Source organism: Fusarium verticillioides, chromosome 5 (genome assembly GCF_000149555.1).
Source record: "Fusarium verticillioides 7600 chromosome 5, whole genome shotgun sequence".
NCBI classification, from domain to species: Eukaryota; Fungi; Ascomycota; class Sordariomycetes; order Hypocreales; family Nectriaceae; genus Fusarium; species Fusarium verticillioides.
Window position 1 is genome coordinate 1,687,132 of NC_031679.1, and position 16,774 is coordinate 1,703,905.

Here is a 16,774-nt window from a genome sequence, read left to right on the forward strand (position 1 = left end):
AATCCCCGCTAATGGGACGAAAGAACTGAGTTAGAAATAGAAACCCAAGGTCTTTATGAAGTAAAGTACTTTTTATGTAGAAATGAATACCTTACCCAGGGACAGCCGGTACCTTAGCTCCTATCCGTACCTAGGTACCTTAGGTAGGCCCTTCACAGATCGCATGCCTGTGGGCGGTCTCCACTCCTTACGTAAACAGCTACCCCACGATTCTTGCCCCAGCGCGTTTCACTCAACGCGCTGAACGCGTCTTCCACACCTTCTCGTTAATGCACTTCCCTTCTCTCCTAGAACAAAACGAAGAGCTCCCTGTTTCAACAGCATACGCAACATACCCCAAAGACACGTAAAGCACATCAATCATGGACGCAGCTTCGGCACTATCTCGAGGCGCTCTTGAGTATGTTCTTATTACCTAACCTTCCCGTCGTTGCTCGCTAACTTTTGCTCAGCGTGATCTTCAATGATCCTGATAAAGCCAGCAAGCTCTTCCCGGTACCTGTTTTGCAATGTCTACAAGTTAAGCAGATGGCCCCTTCAGCTCAAGGGGGAGACCGATTTCGACTTGTGATGAGCGATGGGCAGCATTACGTTCAGACCATGCTTGCTACGCAGGCCAACCATGTCGTCCACGATAACAAGCTGGTTCGTGGTTGCATTGCCCGAATCAAGCAATACACACCCAATAACCTGAAGGGCAAGAAGTATGTGTCTTCCTAGATTTTATCAGACGCCCCTAATACTATGTAGCATTCTCGTCATTCTCGATATCGAAGTCATCGAATCTCTTGGCGTCCAAGAAAAGATTGGCGAGCCCTTTGCCGTCGACTCCAAGCCAGCGGCCCAGGAGGGTGCCATTGCTGGAGGTGACTTTTACGGCGTCAAGAAGGAGGAATCAAAGACACAGCCCCAGCAATTCCAACAGCAGCAACAACAGTCGATGCCCTCACGGCCTGCCAATCATGCTGGCAGTAACATCTATCCTATCGAGGGTCTGTCACCCTTCGCCCACAAGTGGACAATCAAGGCACGAGTTACCTCAAAATCAGATATCAAGACATGGCACAAGGCCACTGGCGAGGGAAAGCTTTTCAGTGTCAACCTGCTCGATGAGAGTGGTGAGATCAAGGCCACTGGCTTCAACGACCAGTGTGACGCTTTCTACGACCGCCTGCAGGAAGGCTCTGTCTACTACATCTCCACACCCTGCCGAGTTGCTTTAGCTAAGAAACAGTTTTCCAACCTTGCCAACGACTACGAGCTCACCTTCGAACGGGACACTGTTATCGAGAAGGCAGAGGATCAGACCAATGTTCCGCAGGTGAGGTTCAATTTCTGCTCCATCCAGGAACTCCAGAGTGTGGAAAAGGACAATACTGTCGATGTCATTGGTGTGTTGAAGGAAGTTGGCGAGGTTGGAGATATTACATCCAAGAAGGATGGCCGACCATTCCAGAAGCGAGAATTAACACTTGTGGATGATACGGGCTTCTCCGTCCGTGTCACTATTTGGGGCAAGTCGGCCAACTCTTTCGATGCTCCTCCTGAATCAGTGGTTGCTTTTAAGGGCACGAAGGTGTCTGATTTCGGTGGCAAGAGTCTCAGTCTCCTCTCTTCTGGCACAATGGCCGTCGACCCCGATATTCCCGATGCCCATAGACTCAAGGGCTGGTACGACTCTGCTGGTCGCAATGACACGTTTGCCACCCACCAAAACATGGCGTCCATGGGCAATGCTACAGGGAGAAAAGAAGACCTCAAGACCATTTCACAGGTCAAGGATGAGAACCTTGGCATGGATGATCAGGCTTACTACACTATCAAGGCGACTATTGTCTTCGTCAAGCAGGAGAACTTCTGCTACCCCGCTTGTCTATCTCAGGGCTGTAATAAGAAGGTTACACAAATGCCGGATGGCACCTGGCATTGCGAGAAATGCGCTATCTCTCACGAAAAGCCGGAATACCGGTACATCCTCTCCTTGAACGTTGCGGATCACACCAGTCATCAATGGCTGAGCTGTTTTGACGATTCTGGTCGACAGATCGTAGGACGAACTGCAGACGAAATGATGGAGCTCAAAGAAAATGATGACAACAAATTCATGGCCGCGTTTGAAGAGGCCAACTGCAAGAAGTTCACTTTCCGATGCAGGGCGAAGATGGACAACTTTGGCGAGGCTCAAAGGTAAGCAGGACGACCATGTTGATCATTAATCGAATACTAATACCGCTTTTGTAGGATACGCTACCAAGTGATGACTGTCACCCCCTTAGACTTCAAGTCTGAAGGCACCAAGCTTGATGAGTTAATCAAGCAGTACGAGAACAGCTCGCTATGATGTGCTTACGAATGCTCAACCTGGGATTATTGGAGTGACGGCCGACTAAAATATGTGCTTCGGGGGATAAATCGAAACACTTTTTGCGAAGTCTGATTAGGATGGACTATTGCTATTGGGTCAATATTGGCACAACATAGAATAATGACAAATGCAGTAGCACAAAGGAACGCTATAATTGTGTTGGAACCGTGACTTCAAGAGCCTGCTATTTTATAACTGTTAAACTTTACCCAACGCCTCCGTGATATGCCGTCGACTTTTTTCTTCTTCTTTCTTCCTTTTTACAAGCAGTTGTCTACCTAGAGCGACAACTTCTCGTGCTTCCAGGGCTTCTTGCCTTCTCCGTCTCCATAGTCAGCAGTAGCCTGGTAGTCGCCTCTGATCTTGTACTTGTAAATAGTCAGTCCGTCAAGGCCGACTGGACCACGAGAGTGAATCTTGTTTGTGCTGATACCAACTTCGGTACCGAAACCGTAACGCATGCCGTCGGCAAGACGAGTAGCGGCATTCCAGTATACGCCAGCTGAGTCAATCTCGTTCATGAAACGTTCGGCTTCGGCAGAGTCAGAGCTCATGATAGCGTCGGTGTGGTGAGAGCCGTGGGTGTTGATGTGGTTGATGGCCTCGTCAATAGAGGAAACAGTCTTTACGCCAATGGTGAGAGATAGATGCTCAGTGTCATAATCTTGAGGGGTGGCATCTTGAACGCCTTCTAGTGAAAGAGAAGAAATGGCAACCTTGCTGGGCTCGTCGACTCGGAGGGAAACTCCCTTGGCCGCAAGGGCGGAAGCAACAGCAGGGAAGATGGTATTCAGAGCTGATTCCTGGACGAGAAGGGTCTCGACGGCGTTGCAGGCAGCAGGATAGCTGGTCTTGGAGTCCACAATAGCAGCAATGGCCTTTTCCTTGTTGGCAGAGGCTGTCAAGTAGATGTGGCAGAGACCATCAGCGTGGCCAAGAACGGGAATCTTTGTGGACTCCTTGATGTAACGAACAAGTTCATTTGATCCGCGAGGAATGACAAGGTCAATATAGCGGTCCTGGGCGAGGAGCTGGGAGATAACGTCGCGAGTTGTGACGAGCTGGATGGCTGAGTTGGGGACCTTTGTGGTCTCAAGAGCTGATGAGATGACCTTTGAGATGGCCACGAAGGACTCTGTGGACTCTTTTCCGCCTAGAATAATGGTGAGCAAATAAGCCGATGTTGTGATATTGCGGATGAGTCATGACGTTACCCTTGAGAATGGCAGCATTTCCAGACTTGATAGCAAGAGAAGCGATGTTGGCGATGACTTCGGGACGGGCCTCGAAAATGATAAGGAGGACACCAATGGGACATGAGACGCGCTCCATGATGAGGTCATCGTCGAGCTTTGTCCTCATCTGAATCTGGCCAACTGAGATCGCATTAGTTCCACAAGTCTTATGGTCTTATGACAGTTGAATTACTTACTTGGGTCGTTCAGATCCCTCACATCCAAGATCCCCTTTAGCATATCCTCCCACTTTCCCTTCTTTCCGAGATCCAATCGCGATACAAGAGCCTGGCTAAGACCGCCCTCGTCGGCAGCCTTCCTTGCCAGCTCAAGATCCTTGGCGTTGGCTGCGAGGATCTCGTCTTTTGAGGCCGTCAAGGCAGCGTGGATGGCTTCAAGTGCATTGTTGCGCTCGCTGGCAGGGAGGGTTGCGAGAGTGAAAGATGCTGTCTTTGCGGCGCTAGCTGCAGCCTCGGGGGAGGCGTTTGTGAGAGACATTTTTCAGTGGCGAGATTGAGATTGAGATTGAGATTGAGATTGAGAATGAGAATGAGAATGAGAATGAGAATGAGAATGAGAATGAGGTTGTAGTCACACAATGCGTTAAAGTGACTCAGGTGAGGTTGTGTTTAAACTGTGCCCCGCTGGTAGCTAGCTACCTTGCCTAGGTATGCACCCCGCCATTATGAGCCTCAACCGCCGTTACATGGTCTACCTACATTTAAAGGTTGAGTATAATTAAATAAGGTTTACGGTGTATTGTATCTAGAAACGAAATCTTAGCTGTTACCTACCCATGTTGTGACAATAGAATCTCTTTTGTCTGTATCTAAGGTACATGGCAGTAAATTGTTGCTTTCGAGGATACGCCCTGCGATATCGGCCATACCCAAACCTCTCTACCTACTTATGTAAGGTATACCTAATTTCATGTACATAGGTACTTATTTTAAGGTCACCCTGATTTACGTCTTTTCGACCCCAACTGGCCTATTTTGCCGGACCGAGTGACTGCAACTCAATGTTCCACCGAAACGCTACTATTAAACGTCTTTTCGAATCACGAATTGTGATGTCTCATGGAAACGGGTGTGCTCATCCAGCATTGTCTGTTTTGGACTAACGATATAGTAGCTAAATTGTAGGCACCGTACTTATATAATGCGCCGTTGTCTAAAACTCAGATGATGTATCTCGATTCTACCTAGTTCACAAACCTCATATATTTCCGCGTCAAACACGATTCTCGTATATGTAACAATCAACAACAAACATCACCAACTCGCAGATTATCTCCGCGTTAACCCCACACAAACCCCATACAAGTATGTTGTTACCTACCTATCGTCGGCACCGTCTTCGGCGTCCCCCTCTTCGGTGTGGTCCCGCGGACAGTACCCCAGAGATAATAGAACTATTGGTCATAATCAGGACCGGAAGCAGGGTGCTTTGTGTTCCCTCGCAAAAGTCGGCATTGTCAGAAGTGCTAGGATGGGCGATTCCCTTATTATTCGTCTCCAAGGCGGAATCACTCTTCCGCACGTCACTGTCACTATCTATCCCTGGTCCTTTATTAATCCTTCCTTGCCAACAAGTGCTCCAATGGTTCTGAATATACTGCTATTCTATATCTGAATATCATACATATCATCTCGGAGTTGATCTTGAAAACCTCCTCTCCTTTCCGGCCCGATAACCGCAACCTTTTCGGCCGAGGCTTCTCCACATCTTCGGGGCCGGCCGCTGTGACAATGAAACCTACAGAGAAAAAACAAGAAATTGATGATGAAAAGATCGATATTGAGCGAGAAGAAGAAGAAGACGGCCAACGCCCGGGAACTGCTGCATCGGGCTCCGTCAAATCAGAACATGATGTTCGAGATACCATTGAGCCAGTCGTGCTCGGTGAGCCCCTGGGACATATAGATACTCGACGATCTGCCAAGCGTGCTCAGTCCAGAGCGTCATCTGCACGGTCGAGGGCTCTTTCTGTTGTTCCGAGGTCCAAGAGGCGTGGTCTTTTTGCAAAACTGACATTGGTGCCTGAGATTGCGTATCCTCCTGATTACAAGAACTCGACGAAATGGTTTCTCACCGGTATCATAGCCTTAGCCACAGCTGCTGCACCTTTAGGCTCGACCATTGTCTATCGTAAGTCTCTGGGAAAATCATGGCTGCATCCAGAGTTGACAAGAATAGCTGCCCTTCCCGTTTTGGTGAAAGAGTTCGACACTTCTGAGACTGTCACCAACCTATCAGTCGCCTTGTATATGATATCCATGGCCATCTTCCCCCTATGGTGGTCCTCGTTCTCTGAAGAGTTCGGACGTCGGTCTATATATCTCATCTCTTTCACACTCTTCGTCGTATTCTCCGTCCTCTCTGCCATTAGCAAGAATATCACCATGCTTATCGTCTTCCGCATGTGCGCCGGTGGCGCTTCCGCAAGTGCTCACTCGACAGGTGCAGGCTCAATCGCTGATCTGTTTGAGGTGTTTGAGCGTGGCAAAGCTATGAGTCTGTTCTACCTTGGTCCATTGCTAGGGCCTCTGATAGCCCCTATCGTTGGTGGTGCGTTGACTCAGGAGATTGGGTGGCAAGCGACTATGTGGTTTCTCGCTATATATGGCCTCGTTGTCCTTTTAATGATTCTCTTCTTCCTCCCCGAGACGCTGCAACGAAAGCCTGGGACCACGTTGCCTACCACAGAGACTCAGGAACTCAGTCGAATGCGCACTATGGACTCGGCCAAGGTCAAGACCAAAAACTTCGCCAAATCTGCTCGACATTTCCTCGTTGATCCTCTGGGTGTTCTCCTCTATCTACGTTTTCCACCCGTCCTCATCACCGTGCTTCTTGCTGCCATTGCTTTTGGTTCCCTCTACGTTGTCAACATTGCTATCCAGCAGAAGTTTTCTCGCGACCCATACAACTTTGGCCAGCTTTCCATTGGTCTCATGTACATCCCCTCCGGTTTGGGTTACATCTGTGGATCGCTGTTTGGTGGTCGCTGGATCGACAAGATCATGGCTAGAGAAGCCCGTAAAGCTGGTCGTTATGATGAGAACGGGAAGCTGATATATCTTCCGGAAGACCGAATGAGAGAGAATGCCTGGGTAATGACGACCATTTATCCTCTGGCACTGCTCATGTTTGGCTGGGTGCTTCGTTACGGTTTGCACCCTGTAGTGCCATGCCTCGCCCTATTCTTCTTTGGAATCTCATCCATGCTTGTCTTTGTAAGTCAACACCCTCCTATCTCGGGTTCACTAGCTAACCGGTTCCTACAGTCAGTTGCTACCACCATGCTCACAGAATTAATCCGTAAGCGTAGCTCCTCAGGCGTTGCCATCAATAACTTTGTTCGCAATACGCTTAGTTGTATTGGTGCCATTGTCGCGGCTCCATGGATTAACGCCATTAATGTCGGATGGGTTTTTACAATTCTCTGTATATGCTGTCTCATTATTAGCTACGTTAGTATCATCCTGCTGAGGAAGAACGCCACGAAGTGGAGGAAAACGATGGATGAAGCACTGGCCCAGTGAAGATCGCGACCAGGGATTAAAAAGCAATGCACTCACGATAAGTTGATGTGTGGAACTATGTATTTCATATACGATCAAGGAAATAAGAATGAAAACAATCACAATTTACGGTCCAGACTGCGTCTCTGTCTTGGTCTATAGACATGAAATCTTGCTACCTTCGAAGAGCTTACCAACAGCATCAAGGCCAATATTACCACCACTGAACACCAGTCCGAGGTCCCAACCCTCTTCGCCAGCTTCTCGCTCTACCATTGATCTGAATTCCTCATCAAACAGCGCCACAGCCAACGGGACGCAAGCACTGGGCTCTACAACCAGTTTGAACCGCTCAAACACAAGCTTCATAGCCGCCAGTATCTCTTCCTCAGTGACGCTGTACATGCCCGATACCAAGCGGCGGCCATATATGACTGACCAAGGATGCTCACCCACTGGAGTACGTAGTCCATCGGCAACTGTTAGAGTCTTGACTGTTGTGATTCGTGTGCCCGACTCGAACCCACGCTTTGCATCGTCAGCACCCTCAAATGATGGCTCCGAGCCAAAAACTCGGATTCCAGTGCCTTCACAGCTCAGAGCAACACCCGAGAGCATACCACCGCCACCACAAGGAGTCATGATAGCGTCCAAGCCAAGTTTCTCCTTCTTGGTCCTCGGCGCCTCGTTGTCTCGCCCTGTAACCGGTGCCCGGAAAAGTCTCCTCTGCCCGTCGACGACGGCATCGGCAGTCATCAATTCGGAAACTTGCTGTTGGAATTCTAGCCCGAGGGTGCCTTGTCCAAGGAGAATATCCGGGTGGTCATAGGGCGGCACAAGTCGAGCTCCTGTCTCAGCGATAACTTTGGCGGCCATTGCTTCGCGTTCAATAGATGTGCTTCCGCTAAAGATAACGCGAGCACCGTAGCCTTTTGTTCCAGCAATCTTTTTGGGGTTGGAGATCTCAGGCATGACAATATGGGCTTTGATGCCACTCTCTCGAGCCGCAAGAGCTAGTGCTTGAGCATGGTTTCCTGTAACAATCAATCAGCCATCATCGTCGGACGAAGCATGCATGTGACCCGTTACCGGAACTATGTGTCACGACTCCTTTCTCCGTGCCGCCTCCCTCTAGCCATCCTGGTTCTTTCTTCAGCCTCTCGATGGCATGAAAAGCACCTCTCGCTTTGAAAGCGCCAATACGTTGCATATTCTCGCATTTAAACCAGAGTCTTAGCACTGGTCGGGCCGGCGTTCTACCAGCATAGCGAGTCCCTTCGAGCTCCTCCGCTGTGCGAGGGGTTGAAGCTAGTTTCGTAATAGTCTGGTTGGTCAGGACGGGAGTAAAGTGGACAAATGGGCTGATGAGTTTGTGAGCTTCGATGACTGACTCACGAGTCAATGGAGGAGTTGTTGAAAGATCAGCCATATTGATTGTGATAACAGTGAGTTGGGTTGGTTGGGTTCAAGGTATAAGTCTACGAGATGGACAAACTGTAGCCCTATCTGTGCTGCGCAGTCGAGGGTCTTAAGTATCACCAACTCTCTAGTCATGCTCCGGTTGTCGGCTACTCCCAGCTGCCTGTTTTAGCAACTGAATAACGTTACAATCTCATCGCCAAGCTGACGCTAGACGCTGCTTGTCATCTTTAAGGCGTGGGAAGGCAATAGAGACCCAATGGATCATGTTCGAATGTCAAAGAACTAAATGTCACCAGCGGATTGAAGCGATAGGGTTTGTTTGCTTGCTTGTTTACAAGTTAACGTAAAATAAAAATGGTATTCGTTTTGGCTTCAAGCCTGATATCAACTTTTGGACCGATTTCAGATCCCCCTCCAGAGCCCAGGAAATTTTTTAAAAGTACAGACAGAAAATTCATGTGGTTCATAAAAGCCGTTTCCTAGACATCCCATCCCGTGCCCTATCTCCCGCTCACAAATTATCATTCAACATTAATAGCCGCTTACTTCTGGTTCTCGGGTCGGAGAGATCGGACGGCCTTGCCGGCGCGCCAGATCTCGAGATCACGGATCTCCTTCATCTCTGCCTCGTACTTCTCACGGTAGTCAGGCTGGCTGTTGTACTCGAGAGATCGCTTGGTCTCGGAACCATCCTTGACAGCGTCGTAGAGGGAGTTGAAGACGGGTTTCAAGGCGTCCTTGAACTTGGGGCTCCAGTCGATGGCACCACGACGGGCAGTGGTGGAGCAAGCCTCGTACATCCAGTCCATGCCGTTGGCACCGATAAGAGGGTAGAGAGACTGGGTAGCCTCCTCAACAGTCTCGTTGAAGGCCTCGCTGGGGCTGTGGCCGCGCTCGCGGAGGACTTCGTACTGAGCAAGGAACATGCCGTGGATACCACCCATGAGGCAGCCACGCTCACCGTAGAGATCGGAGTAGACCTCCTTCTCGAAGGTGGTCTTGTAGAGGTAGCCAGAGCCGATGGCGACACCAAGGGCAATGGCCTTCTCCTCGGCCTTGCCAGTGACATCCTGGTAGACGGCGAAAGAGGAGTTGATACCACGGCCCTCACGGAAGAGAGATCGTACGGTTCGGCCAGAGCCCTTGGGGGCGCAGAGGATGACATCGATGTTGGTGGGAACCTCAACCTTGGTGAGGTCCTTGAAGACGGGGGAGAAACCGTGAGAGAAGTAGAGGGTCTGCAAGATATATATGTTAGAGATGTGCCTGGACTGACAATGGGTGGGTAATTCGGCTCACCTTGCCCTCAACGAGTTGGGGCTTGATGGCGGGCCAGGTCTCGGACTGGGCAGCATCGGAGAGAAGGTTCATGACGATGGTACCACGAGAGATGGCCTCGTCAACGTCGAACAAGTTCTTGCCAGCAACCCAGCCATCCTGCTCAGCATCCTTCCAGGACTTTCCGTTCTTTCGGACACCAACGATGACGTTGAGGCCGTTGTCACGGAGGTTAAGACCCTGGCCGTGGCCCTGAGAGCCATAGCCAATGAGGGCCAGAGTGTCGTTCTTGAAGTACTCAAGAAGCTTCTCTTGGGGCCAATCGGCACGCTCTGTAGAGTACTAGTCAGTATTGGGTGTCCAATTGACCCAGCAGCCGCAATTGGAGATATAACTCACCATAGACGTCCTCCTTGTGGCCAGCAAAGTCAATGGTCTTGACACCACGGACCTGCTGCTGGACGGGGCCAGCGGCAACAGGTCGGGCAACGGCACCAACGCGAGCAGCGGAGCGAGCGGCACCAACGAAAGTTCGCTGCTGAACGCGGGGAGCAGAAGCCAGTTGGCGGGCAGGGCCACGGAGGGCCTTTGTGAAGTTGCGAGAAGCCATTGTGAGGATGTGAGGGGACAGTTTGGGAACTGAGGGGAGAGTGTCTGAGAGAGGATGAGGAGGAAGAAAAAGAGGGAAAGGCAATGGCGAGAGTAAAGGTTAAGTAGGTTTAAGCTGTCCCTAATTTTCTCTCCAAGGGACATCGGTTGGAGGGGGGGGGGACCGATTTCGGCTTGTACTGTGAGGTGGGGGCCCTATGCTGAGCAGCGGGGATGGGTCTGGGGCTATGTGGGTAGAGGCGACTTGACTGAGCGCGTATCGGAGTGAGGGGAAATGTGTACCGTGGACATTACCTGGGACCTGGAGAACTCTCTCACACCTTGAGTCACGTAAGTTTCGGCCAATTAGCGGTGACTTAATATTGTCCAACCACCAAAGCTCTCCGTGTGCGTTTCTGAATGCCGTCGGATTGCATATAGATCTGACCGCCAGAAGAAGAAGGCCCAAGATACAGCTACAGGCAGTAATGATACACTATGAAAAGCTCGCTCCTCTTCTTGCAGTCCAGTACAATCCATCAAAGATCTTGTCAAAATCAAAGCCCTAATTGACATCAATTGCGTGGCAAAATTGAACACTTCTCGCCCGCACCATCTCAAGCTATCCCAACTTGGAGCTAATGCTAATGCTTTGACGGGGTAACCCTCAAAAAGAAATGGGCCCTCTTGCTTTCGGAGTTCTGCTAGTCCCCCCGAACTCATAAGCCGCATATCGTCCGACGAACAACACCACGGCCGATTCAGGCGTCTTGTCCAATAGGGCCCTGCCGAACTCAGCATCACAACTCCATATCTATGAGCGGCAACGGCAGCTGCACCGCGCTCGGGGTCCTCTAGCTACGTATCGGGGGCATATCACTTCCTCCGGTCGACATGTCAGGCAAGATAGTCTAGATCTGGCTCGATGTTGACTCCTCAAATCTCCACTTACTCCGGGTTGCGGACTCTTAGCACCTCGATGAGGCTCAATTCAGATTTCTAGACTCCACGTTATAGTCTATACTCCACGTGCGTAGACGGGACCATGAAGCAAACCAAGCAAGCCACGCCATGCTCTTCTTGAGCCGTTGATCTTACGTCGGCAGCCAGGGCAGCAAGATATCGCCAGCCAATAGAGTACCACTGAACGCGAGAAAGCGCCTCCAAACACTCCCTCTGCCACAAAAAGGCAATACAGGCTAGGTGGTTAAAGTGAGCTTGTGATCATCTGTACCTGAGTAGGCATCGCAAGCTCAGCTCTCAGGTCGACTCTACCCCGCCTCCCAGGTCTCGCCATCGACTCACCTCTCGACCAAATCCGGTCACTATCAACAATCATGGAAGTTTGGAGATTGAAGGATTGCCTAATCAAGATCATGGGTTTATCAGACGCCACGCGATGCTCTTTGTTATCAAATGCTTGTCTGTCTCAAACACCCATTAAGTCGTTGTATCGTCCCAAAATCTTAACGGCCCATCCCTTCTGGTTTTCCATACCTGGGACTCCGGTTTATTTGTCTTATTCCAAATCTATTTCAGGACCCTGTCGTATGTCCTGCCCTTGACTACTCCACCACCCATAGCAGTCCTCACGTTGCGCTTGAATCCCTCTCGGTTGTTTCGTAGATCTTCAGCAGCCTCCTTGTTGAGCGGGTCCGATGCGTTGGGTTCGAGGAACAGGAACTGCAAACATATTAGTCACCAATCCACAATCATATGTACTTTGAATTTCACGTCTGAGTAACTCAAGACGCTTTTCTTTCCAGACTCCGTACCTGCAGGCCAACAATCACAGCATTCAAGTTCAGCACTGGCTTCCAGTCCTCTCGTAGAATGTTCAGGCAGACCTTTCCCTCAAGATCGATATTGGGATGGTAGATCTTTTCTCGGCATCGGACCTTGGGAGGCTCGTGGGGGAAGTTCTGGTTTATGGTGAAATCGAAGGTAAAGCGGCTGCCTCGGTACATGCCCTCATCAGGGTCGATCGTGAGTACGAAGTTGAGGATGTCATCGGGGTCGGGGAACTCTGTCTTCATCGTTGATCCGAGGGAAAGTTCTGAAAGATCTGTCACAACATGCGTTAATCTCTTCATCCTAAACACACCGCTACAGGTCAAGGTCTGGGCAGGATGAAGCATACCTTTTTGCACGCGCAGCTGAGCTGCAGTCACCTTCTTCTTCTTACCACCCGTCGCCTGGCCCTCGGCGTTCTCTGCCTCCTTCTGCTCCTTTTTCTATATCACTGTCAGTGTCTAGCTAGCTAGTGGTGGCCAGTAGATAACTCACCATCGACCATATCTTCAACATCGTGGATGTGGGGTGCCCAGGTTTGGGCTGTCGTTATGCGCTGTGGAAAGATCCTTGATGAGATCACAAAAAAAGAAGTGTAAGAGCCCAGGCACGACAAAAACTCCCAAGCTGTAGGATAACGTAGGGCAAGCAGCACTGCACGATTCTGAGAGATTGGTTGTGAATGCGCTGAACTCAGTTGCGAGCAGGGTCTAGTCGTGCGTAGTGGAAAAGGTGATGATGCTTGATAAGATAACACGGCGTAAGGCAGCCACAAGCCTGATCCTTAAACCCCACCGAAGTTTACGCGATAAGGTACCACCAGAATAACGAACGCATGATAGGTCGTGTGAGTGAGCATCCAAGGAGGTACCTAGGTAGCCAATAATGGAAGAAAAGGCAACATGGCAATATTAACTACCAAGAAAAAATCATATCATTCAAATGCGTCATAAACCCCCAGGGGCAGATGCCAATCTGAAAAAGACTAAATAGAGATGCATTTGCTCGTGCTCAGGTCTGGTCTGATTACCCTCACTTCCAATGTCCTCTTTTGTGGATGTCCCTCCATTAACTCAAATAGTCAAAACCCAGCGTACGTTACATAACAAAGGTATCCGGTACAAAAATCCAGTTTGTCTACTATGACAAGTGCCAGTACTTTCCCGTAACTGGCCTCTCCAGAAAGGTGAGTGTCGAATACAACGAGCGTAGGTACGCGCGAAGCTTATCGTCTCGAAAAACAGCACATGATACCAGTCCTGCCCAGGAACCACAAGAAACCGGCAAAACGAACGAGCGAGAGCACGGCAGTAGCGTACAGAAGGAACTGGAAGTAATGCGCCTTGCGATCTGTGGCAGGTTCCTATCAAATTGTTAGTATTGACCACATATCGCATAGCATCGGGAAAACTTACACCCCATCCGAGGTTATCAAACTTGTCGCTGGTAATGCAGACAATAAGGAGAATGTTTCCGAACAACCAGGTGACGACGAGTCCTGTTCGGAAAGACTTGTAGCCATCCTCAACGTCGGCCTTCTCAACCTCTTCCACCTCCTTGAAGGGAGCAAGAGCTCGGCGGACAGTCTGCTCGAATTGGCTGTCGATATCCTCCTGCTCCTTCTCAACTTCCTCGACAACAACCTCGTTCTTCTCGCCCTTGGTGACGTGGGCAGAGGGAAGTGCCTCAGCCTTGTCTGAACCCTTGGTACCCCAGGAGACATCGTGCCAGTTGTTGAAGGCATAAACCATGAGAATGTTGATGTAAGTCGACATGAGAAGTAGATAGTAGGGGAAGGAGTGGAACATGTGCCAGGGATCGAGGTACATGAACGAGGCAAGAAAATTGAGACCATAGATGGTGATAAGGGCGACCAAAATAACACCTCCAGCGCTTGAACCGCCAAAGAAACTATCAAGGAAAGCGTCGGTCGAGGCGAACGAGATCTGGTCTCCAATGGGCGTGTCAAAAGCACGAACAACCAGGTAGGCTGAGAGGACCAAGATGTAACCCTGAATGAGACTGAAGACCATGAAGGAAGCGATGTATGTGAACTTGGAGCCCTTGGGCCTGTTACCAAGAGCCAGAATGAACTGGAGCATGACAAAGGCTAAGTAGAGGTACTGAAGCAGGGCATTGACGACAGGTGTACCCGTGTCGCCGAATGGCCAGGCGTGGTAACCGGACGCAGGCTTGGGAGTACCCACAAGATCCATGATAACGGATGTTGTAAGCCAATAAGAACCAAGAGAGAACCATGTGAAGAGAGTGTTGAGAGTGGTGTAGATGAGTTGAATGTGGAGGAAGAACATGCGGATGATGTTATGACCCGACTTATACATTCGTCCGAAATGCATCAGTGAGTATAGTGTGGCAGCGAATGAACCGTTGAGCCATCGTCGACGTTGACTAATGAATTCAGCTGCACCTTCGGGCACATCGGTTTCACCCTTGGCAGCCTTGATATAGGACAAGTGCCACTTCTGGCCAGCCTTGGCGACCAGCTCAAAACAAAGAATACGATCCTCGGCCAAGAACATGTTCTTCTTGAAAATGTTCATACCATCGATACCCTTCTTACCAAGCATCTTAGACAAGGTATGATCACCATGGAAATACTGTTCTAGCGGGCGGCCCATGATGGCTCGGAATCGGTAGGCTGAGAAAGCACCAGGCAAGACAGAGACATAACCAAACGAAGACTCGAGAGGCTTGTCCAGAATGTTTGAAATCTTGTACTCAAAGTTTTGGACGGCAACGAGGGGGTTGAACAGCTTCTTCCCCCCTTTACCCAACATAGCGTGAATTTCACCACAAGCACCTCCCAGGTCCTTATCGTTGTAGAAACCCTCCCAAAGAGCAAGGAGAGATCGGGGACTGGGCTTGGTACCTGCATCGAGCAGGATACATACCTCAGGATTCAAGATACGGCCAAAGGCGTTGAATAACCATCGGTGCGAGTTAATCTTCTTGGTGTTCTTTTGCTTCAAACAGAAGATCATCTGAACTGGTGGCAAGTTCTGTGTGCCTTCGTTTGTGGGTCGAATAAGCTGCTGGTTGGGCGTGACGGAAAGCTGGCTGGTGTATTCGAAGATGTGGGCAACCGTCTCCTTGCCGTCGACATCCTTCTTGATAACACCATCCTGGTACACACCGACAGTGGCAAGGACATCCAGGGTGTTCTTGTCAGCCTTGTCGATACCATCGAAAACCAAGCATACAACGATCTTCTGCCAAGCTGGACCGCCCTTGTTCCAGAAGGTCGACTTCTTCAGGTTGACGATGTCGCGGATGTTCTGCATGGTATGATGCAGTGTTCGTGCGAGAAGAACTTTGTCTTCGTTATAGTATGTAATGGCGATCAGCAACTCAGTGTGTCGGTTGTACATGCGAGGTCGCAAATCGTAACCGTTCTTGAGAGTGAAGTCGTTGGGATCACAGGTGGCAGCGGTATATCGCATCTTATGGAACTCTTCGGTACCACTCTCAGCGTCGCGATACTGGGGCTGGACAGCATTCTTGATCGCACTGGGAACAGGGTAATCAATGCTCAGAACTGAACCCTGAACCAGCTTAATCTTTCGGGTTTTCGAGCGGCCAAGACCACCGCCCATCTGAGGCTGCTGCTGTCGCTCAACCCAGCTGTCTTCGGGGTCGAAGGCAGAGTCGGGGCGAGGGAAAGGGGCAGCAGCGTCAAGGTTACCAAACTGACCAAAGCTGCCTCCATCACCGTATCCAGTAGGTCCCTGGCCAGGCATGGTTGACGAGGCTCCAGGGGCATAGGACTCAGTGAGACTGTAAGCAGAGACGGGGCGGTCGGGGGGAGTGCGGGCGCCAAGTCGATCTTGGTCGTAACCTGAGTTCAAGAGACCGCGGCCCTGCTCCTCGTCGTTCTCTTGAGGGGGGAGGTGATACTGCTAGAGAAGAATTAGTCCTTGTCGTTCAGCATTAAGCTATGGACAAAGAATGTGCACTCACGCTTCCGCCAGCAGGAAGGTCCTGCAAAGCATGTCCTCCATACTCCTGATCACGGCCATTGTACGCCATCCTGAATAGTTATGCTCCCGTAGGCGCTCAGCACTGTTGGGATTCTAGTTGATGGGCTTCGGATAAAATGATGCGCGATAGCGATAGCGGTGCGAAGTGAAGAAGGTGTTGTGAGTTTTTCTCTAGTCGAGATAGGAGCTGAAACAGGAGGAAGGAAATGCGAATGGTGGTCACGGGTAGCCACCTAATTGAATAGCAGTGGTAGTTTAGTAGCTCTAGTACCTTGGCCCCAGCAACAGTCAACAGATAGTAGGAAACTTGAGGCGCCAGCCTCAAAAGAATGGTGATAGTTGGAGCGGGGGGGAAAGGATAAGGAGGATGAAGATGAGGATAGGAGGGAAGAGGGATAATGAAGGCAAAGAAGAAGGCTAGTGGCAGGGTTTATTTTTCTCCTCTCTTCAAGAAAATGTTTTGATGAAAGGCCCTGGGAACGAATCTCGTTTTGCTCCACGACTGGGCTCACAGCTTGAGAAAGAGAGGTAAGAATAGGGGACTCATCTCGCGCTAAGCCTGCTGAGCCA

At 50.2% G+C, this 16,774-nt stretch overlaps 7 protein-coding genes across 8 annotated transcripts; 2 read left to right on the forward strand and 5 right to left on the reverse strand.

Moving 5' to 3' along the window:
- The first annotated feature begins 256 nt into the window (after positions 1-256).
- On the forward strand, positions 257-2,551 carry FVEG_02845 (replication factor A1). The gene is made up of 4 exons (XM_018890358.1): positions 257-400; positions 453-704; positions 751-2,187; positions 2,242-2,551. The coding sequence occupies exons 1-4, from the start codon at positions 363-365 to the stop codon at positions 2,339-2,341; spliced, it is 1,827 nt and encodes a 608-aa protein (XP_018746655.1). The 5' UTR covers positions 257-362; the 3' UTR covers positions 2,342-2,551.
- FVEG_02844 (glutamate-5-semialdehyde dehydrogenase) lies at positions 2,411-4,382 on the reverse strand. Its single transcript, XM_018890357.1, has 3 exons — positions 3,798-4,382; positions 3,580-3,741; positions 2,411-3,518 (listed from the first exon to the last, which is right to left on the reverse strand). Exons 1-3 carry the CDS (start codon positions 4,096-4,098, stop codon positions 2,644-2,646), a joined length of 1,338 nt encoding a protein of 445 aa, XP_018746654.1. The 5' UTR covers positions 4,099-4,382; the 3' UTR covers positions 2,411-2,643.
- Positions 4,383-5,076: 694 nt separating this feature from the next.
- Positions 5,077-7,321, forward strand: FVEG_02843 (hypothetical protein). Its single transcript, XM_018890356.1, has 3 exons — positions 5,077-5,751; positions 5,800-6,839; positions 6,891-7,321. The coding sequence occupies exons 1-3, from the start codon at positions 5,352-5,354 to the stop codon at positions 7,146-7,148; spliced, it is 1,698 nt and encodes a 565-aa protein (XP_018746653.1). The 5' UTR covers positions 5,077-5,351; the 3' UTR covers positions 7,149-7,321.
- FVEG_02842 (threonine dehydratase) lies at positions 7,178-8,671 on the reverse strand. Its single transcript, XM_018890355.1, has 2 exons — positions 8,217-8,671; positions 7,178-8,161 (listed from the first exon to the last, which is right to left on the reverse strand). Exons 1-2 carry the CDS (start codon positions 8,554-8,556, stop codon positions 7,284-7,286), a joined length of 1,218 nt encoding a protein of 405 aa, XP_018746652.1. The 5' UTR covers positions 8,557-8,671; the 3' UTR covers positions 7,178-7,283.
- A 180-nt stretch (positions 8,672-8,851) lies between these two features.
- FVEG_02841 (ketol-acid reductoisomerase, mitochondrial) lies at positions 8,852-10,713 on the reverse strand. The gene is made up of 3 exons (XM_018890354.1): positions 10,227-10,713; positions 9,849-10,159; positions 8,852-9,787 (listed from the first exon to the last, which is right to left on the reverse strand). The coding sequence occupies exons 1-3, from the start codon at positions 10,435-10,437 to the stop codon at positions 9,092-9,094; spliced, it is 1,218 nt and encodes a 405-aa protein (XP_018746651.1). The 5' UTR covers positions 10,438-10,713; the 3' UTR covers positions 8,852-9,091.
- Positions 10,714-11,298: 585 nt separating this feature from the next.
- On the reverse strand, positions 11,299-13,060 carry FVEG_02840 (NEDD8-conjugating enzyme UBC12). Its single transcript, XM_018890353.1, has 4 exons — positions 12,702-13,060; positions 12,556-12,649; positions 12,191-12,480; positions 11,299-12,098 (listed from the first exon to the last, which is right to left on the reverse strand). The coding sequence occupies exons 1-4, from the start codon at positions 12,720-12,722 to the stop codon at positions 11,946-11,948; spliced, it is 558 nt and encodes a 185-aa protein (XP_018746650.1). The 5' UTR covers positions 12,723-13,060; the 3' UTR covers positions 11,299-11,945.
- A 31-nt stretch (positions 13,061-13,091) lies between these two features.
- FVEG_02839 (chitin synthase 1) lies at positions 13,092-16,744 on the reverse strand. 2 transcript variants are annotated; one of them, XM_018890352.1, is made up of 3 exons: positions 16,185-16,744; positions 13,622-16,123; positions 13,092-13,569 (listed from the first exon to the last, which is right to left on the reverse strand). In XM_018890352.1, exons 1-3 carry the CDS (start codon positions 16,251-16,253, stop codon positions 13,432-13,434), a joined length of 2,709 nt encoding a protein of 902 aa, XP_018746649.1. In that variant the 5' UTR covers positions 16,254-16,744; the 3' UTR covers positions 13,092-13,431. The 2 variants fall into 2 exon arrangements, with proteins under 2 accessions (XP_018746649.1, XP_018746648.1); XM_018890351.1 differs by having other exon boundaries at positions 13,093-16,123; positions 16,185-16,719.
- Between the last annotated feature and the right edge of the window lie 30 nt (positions 16,745-16,774).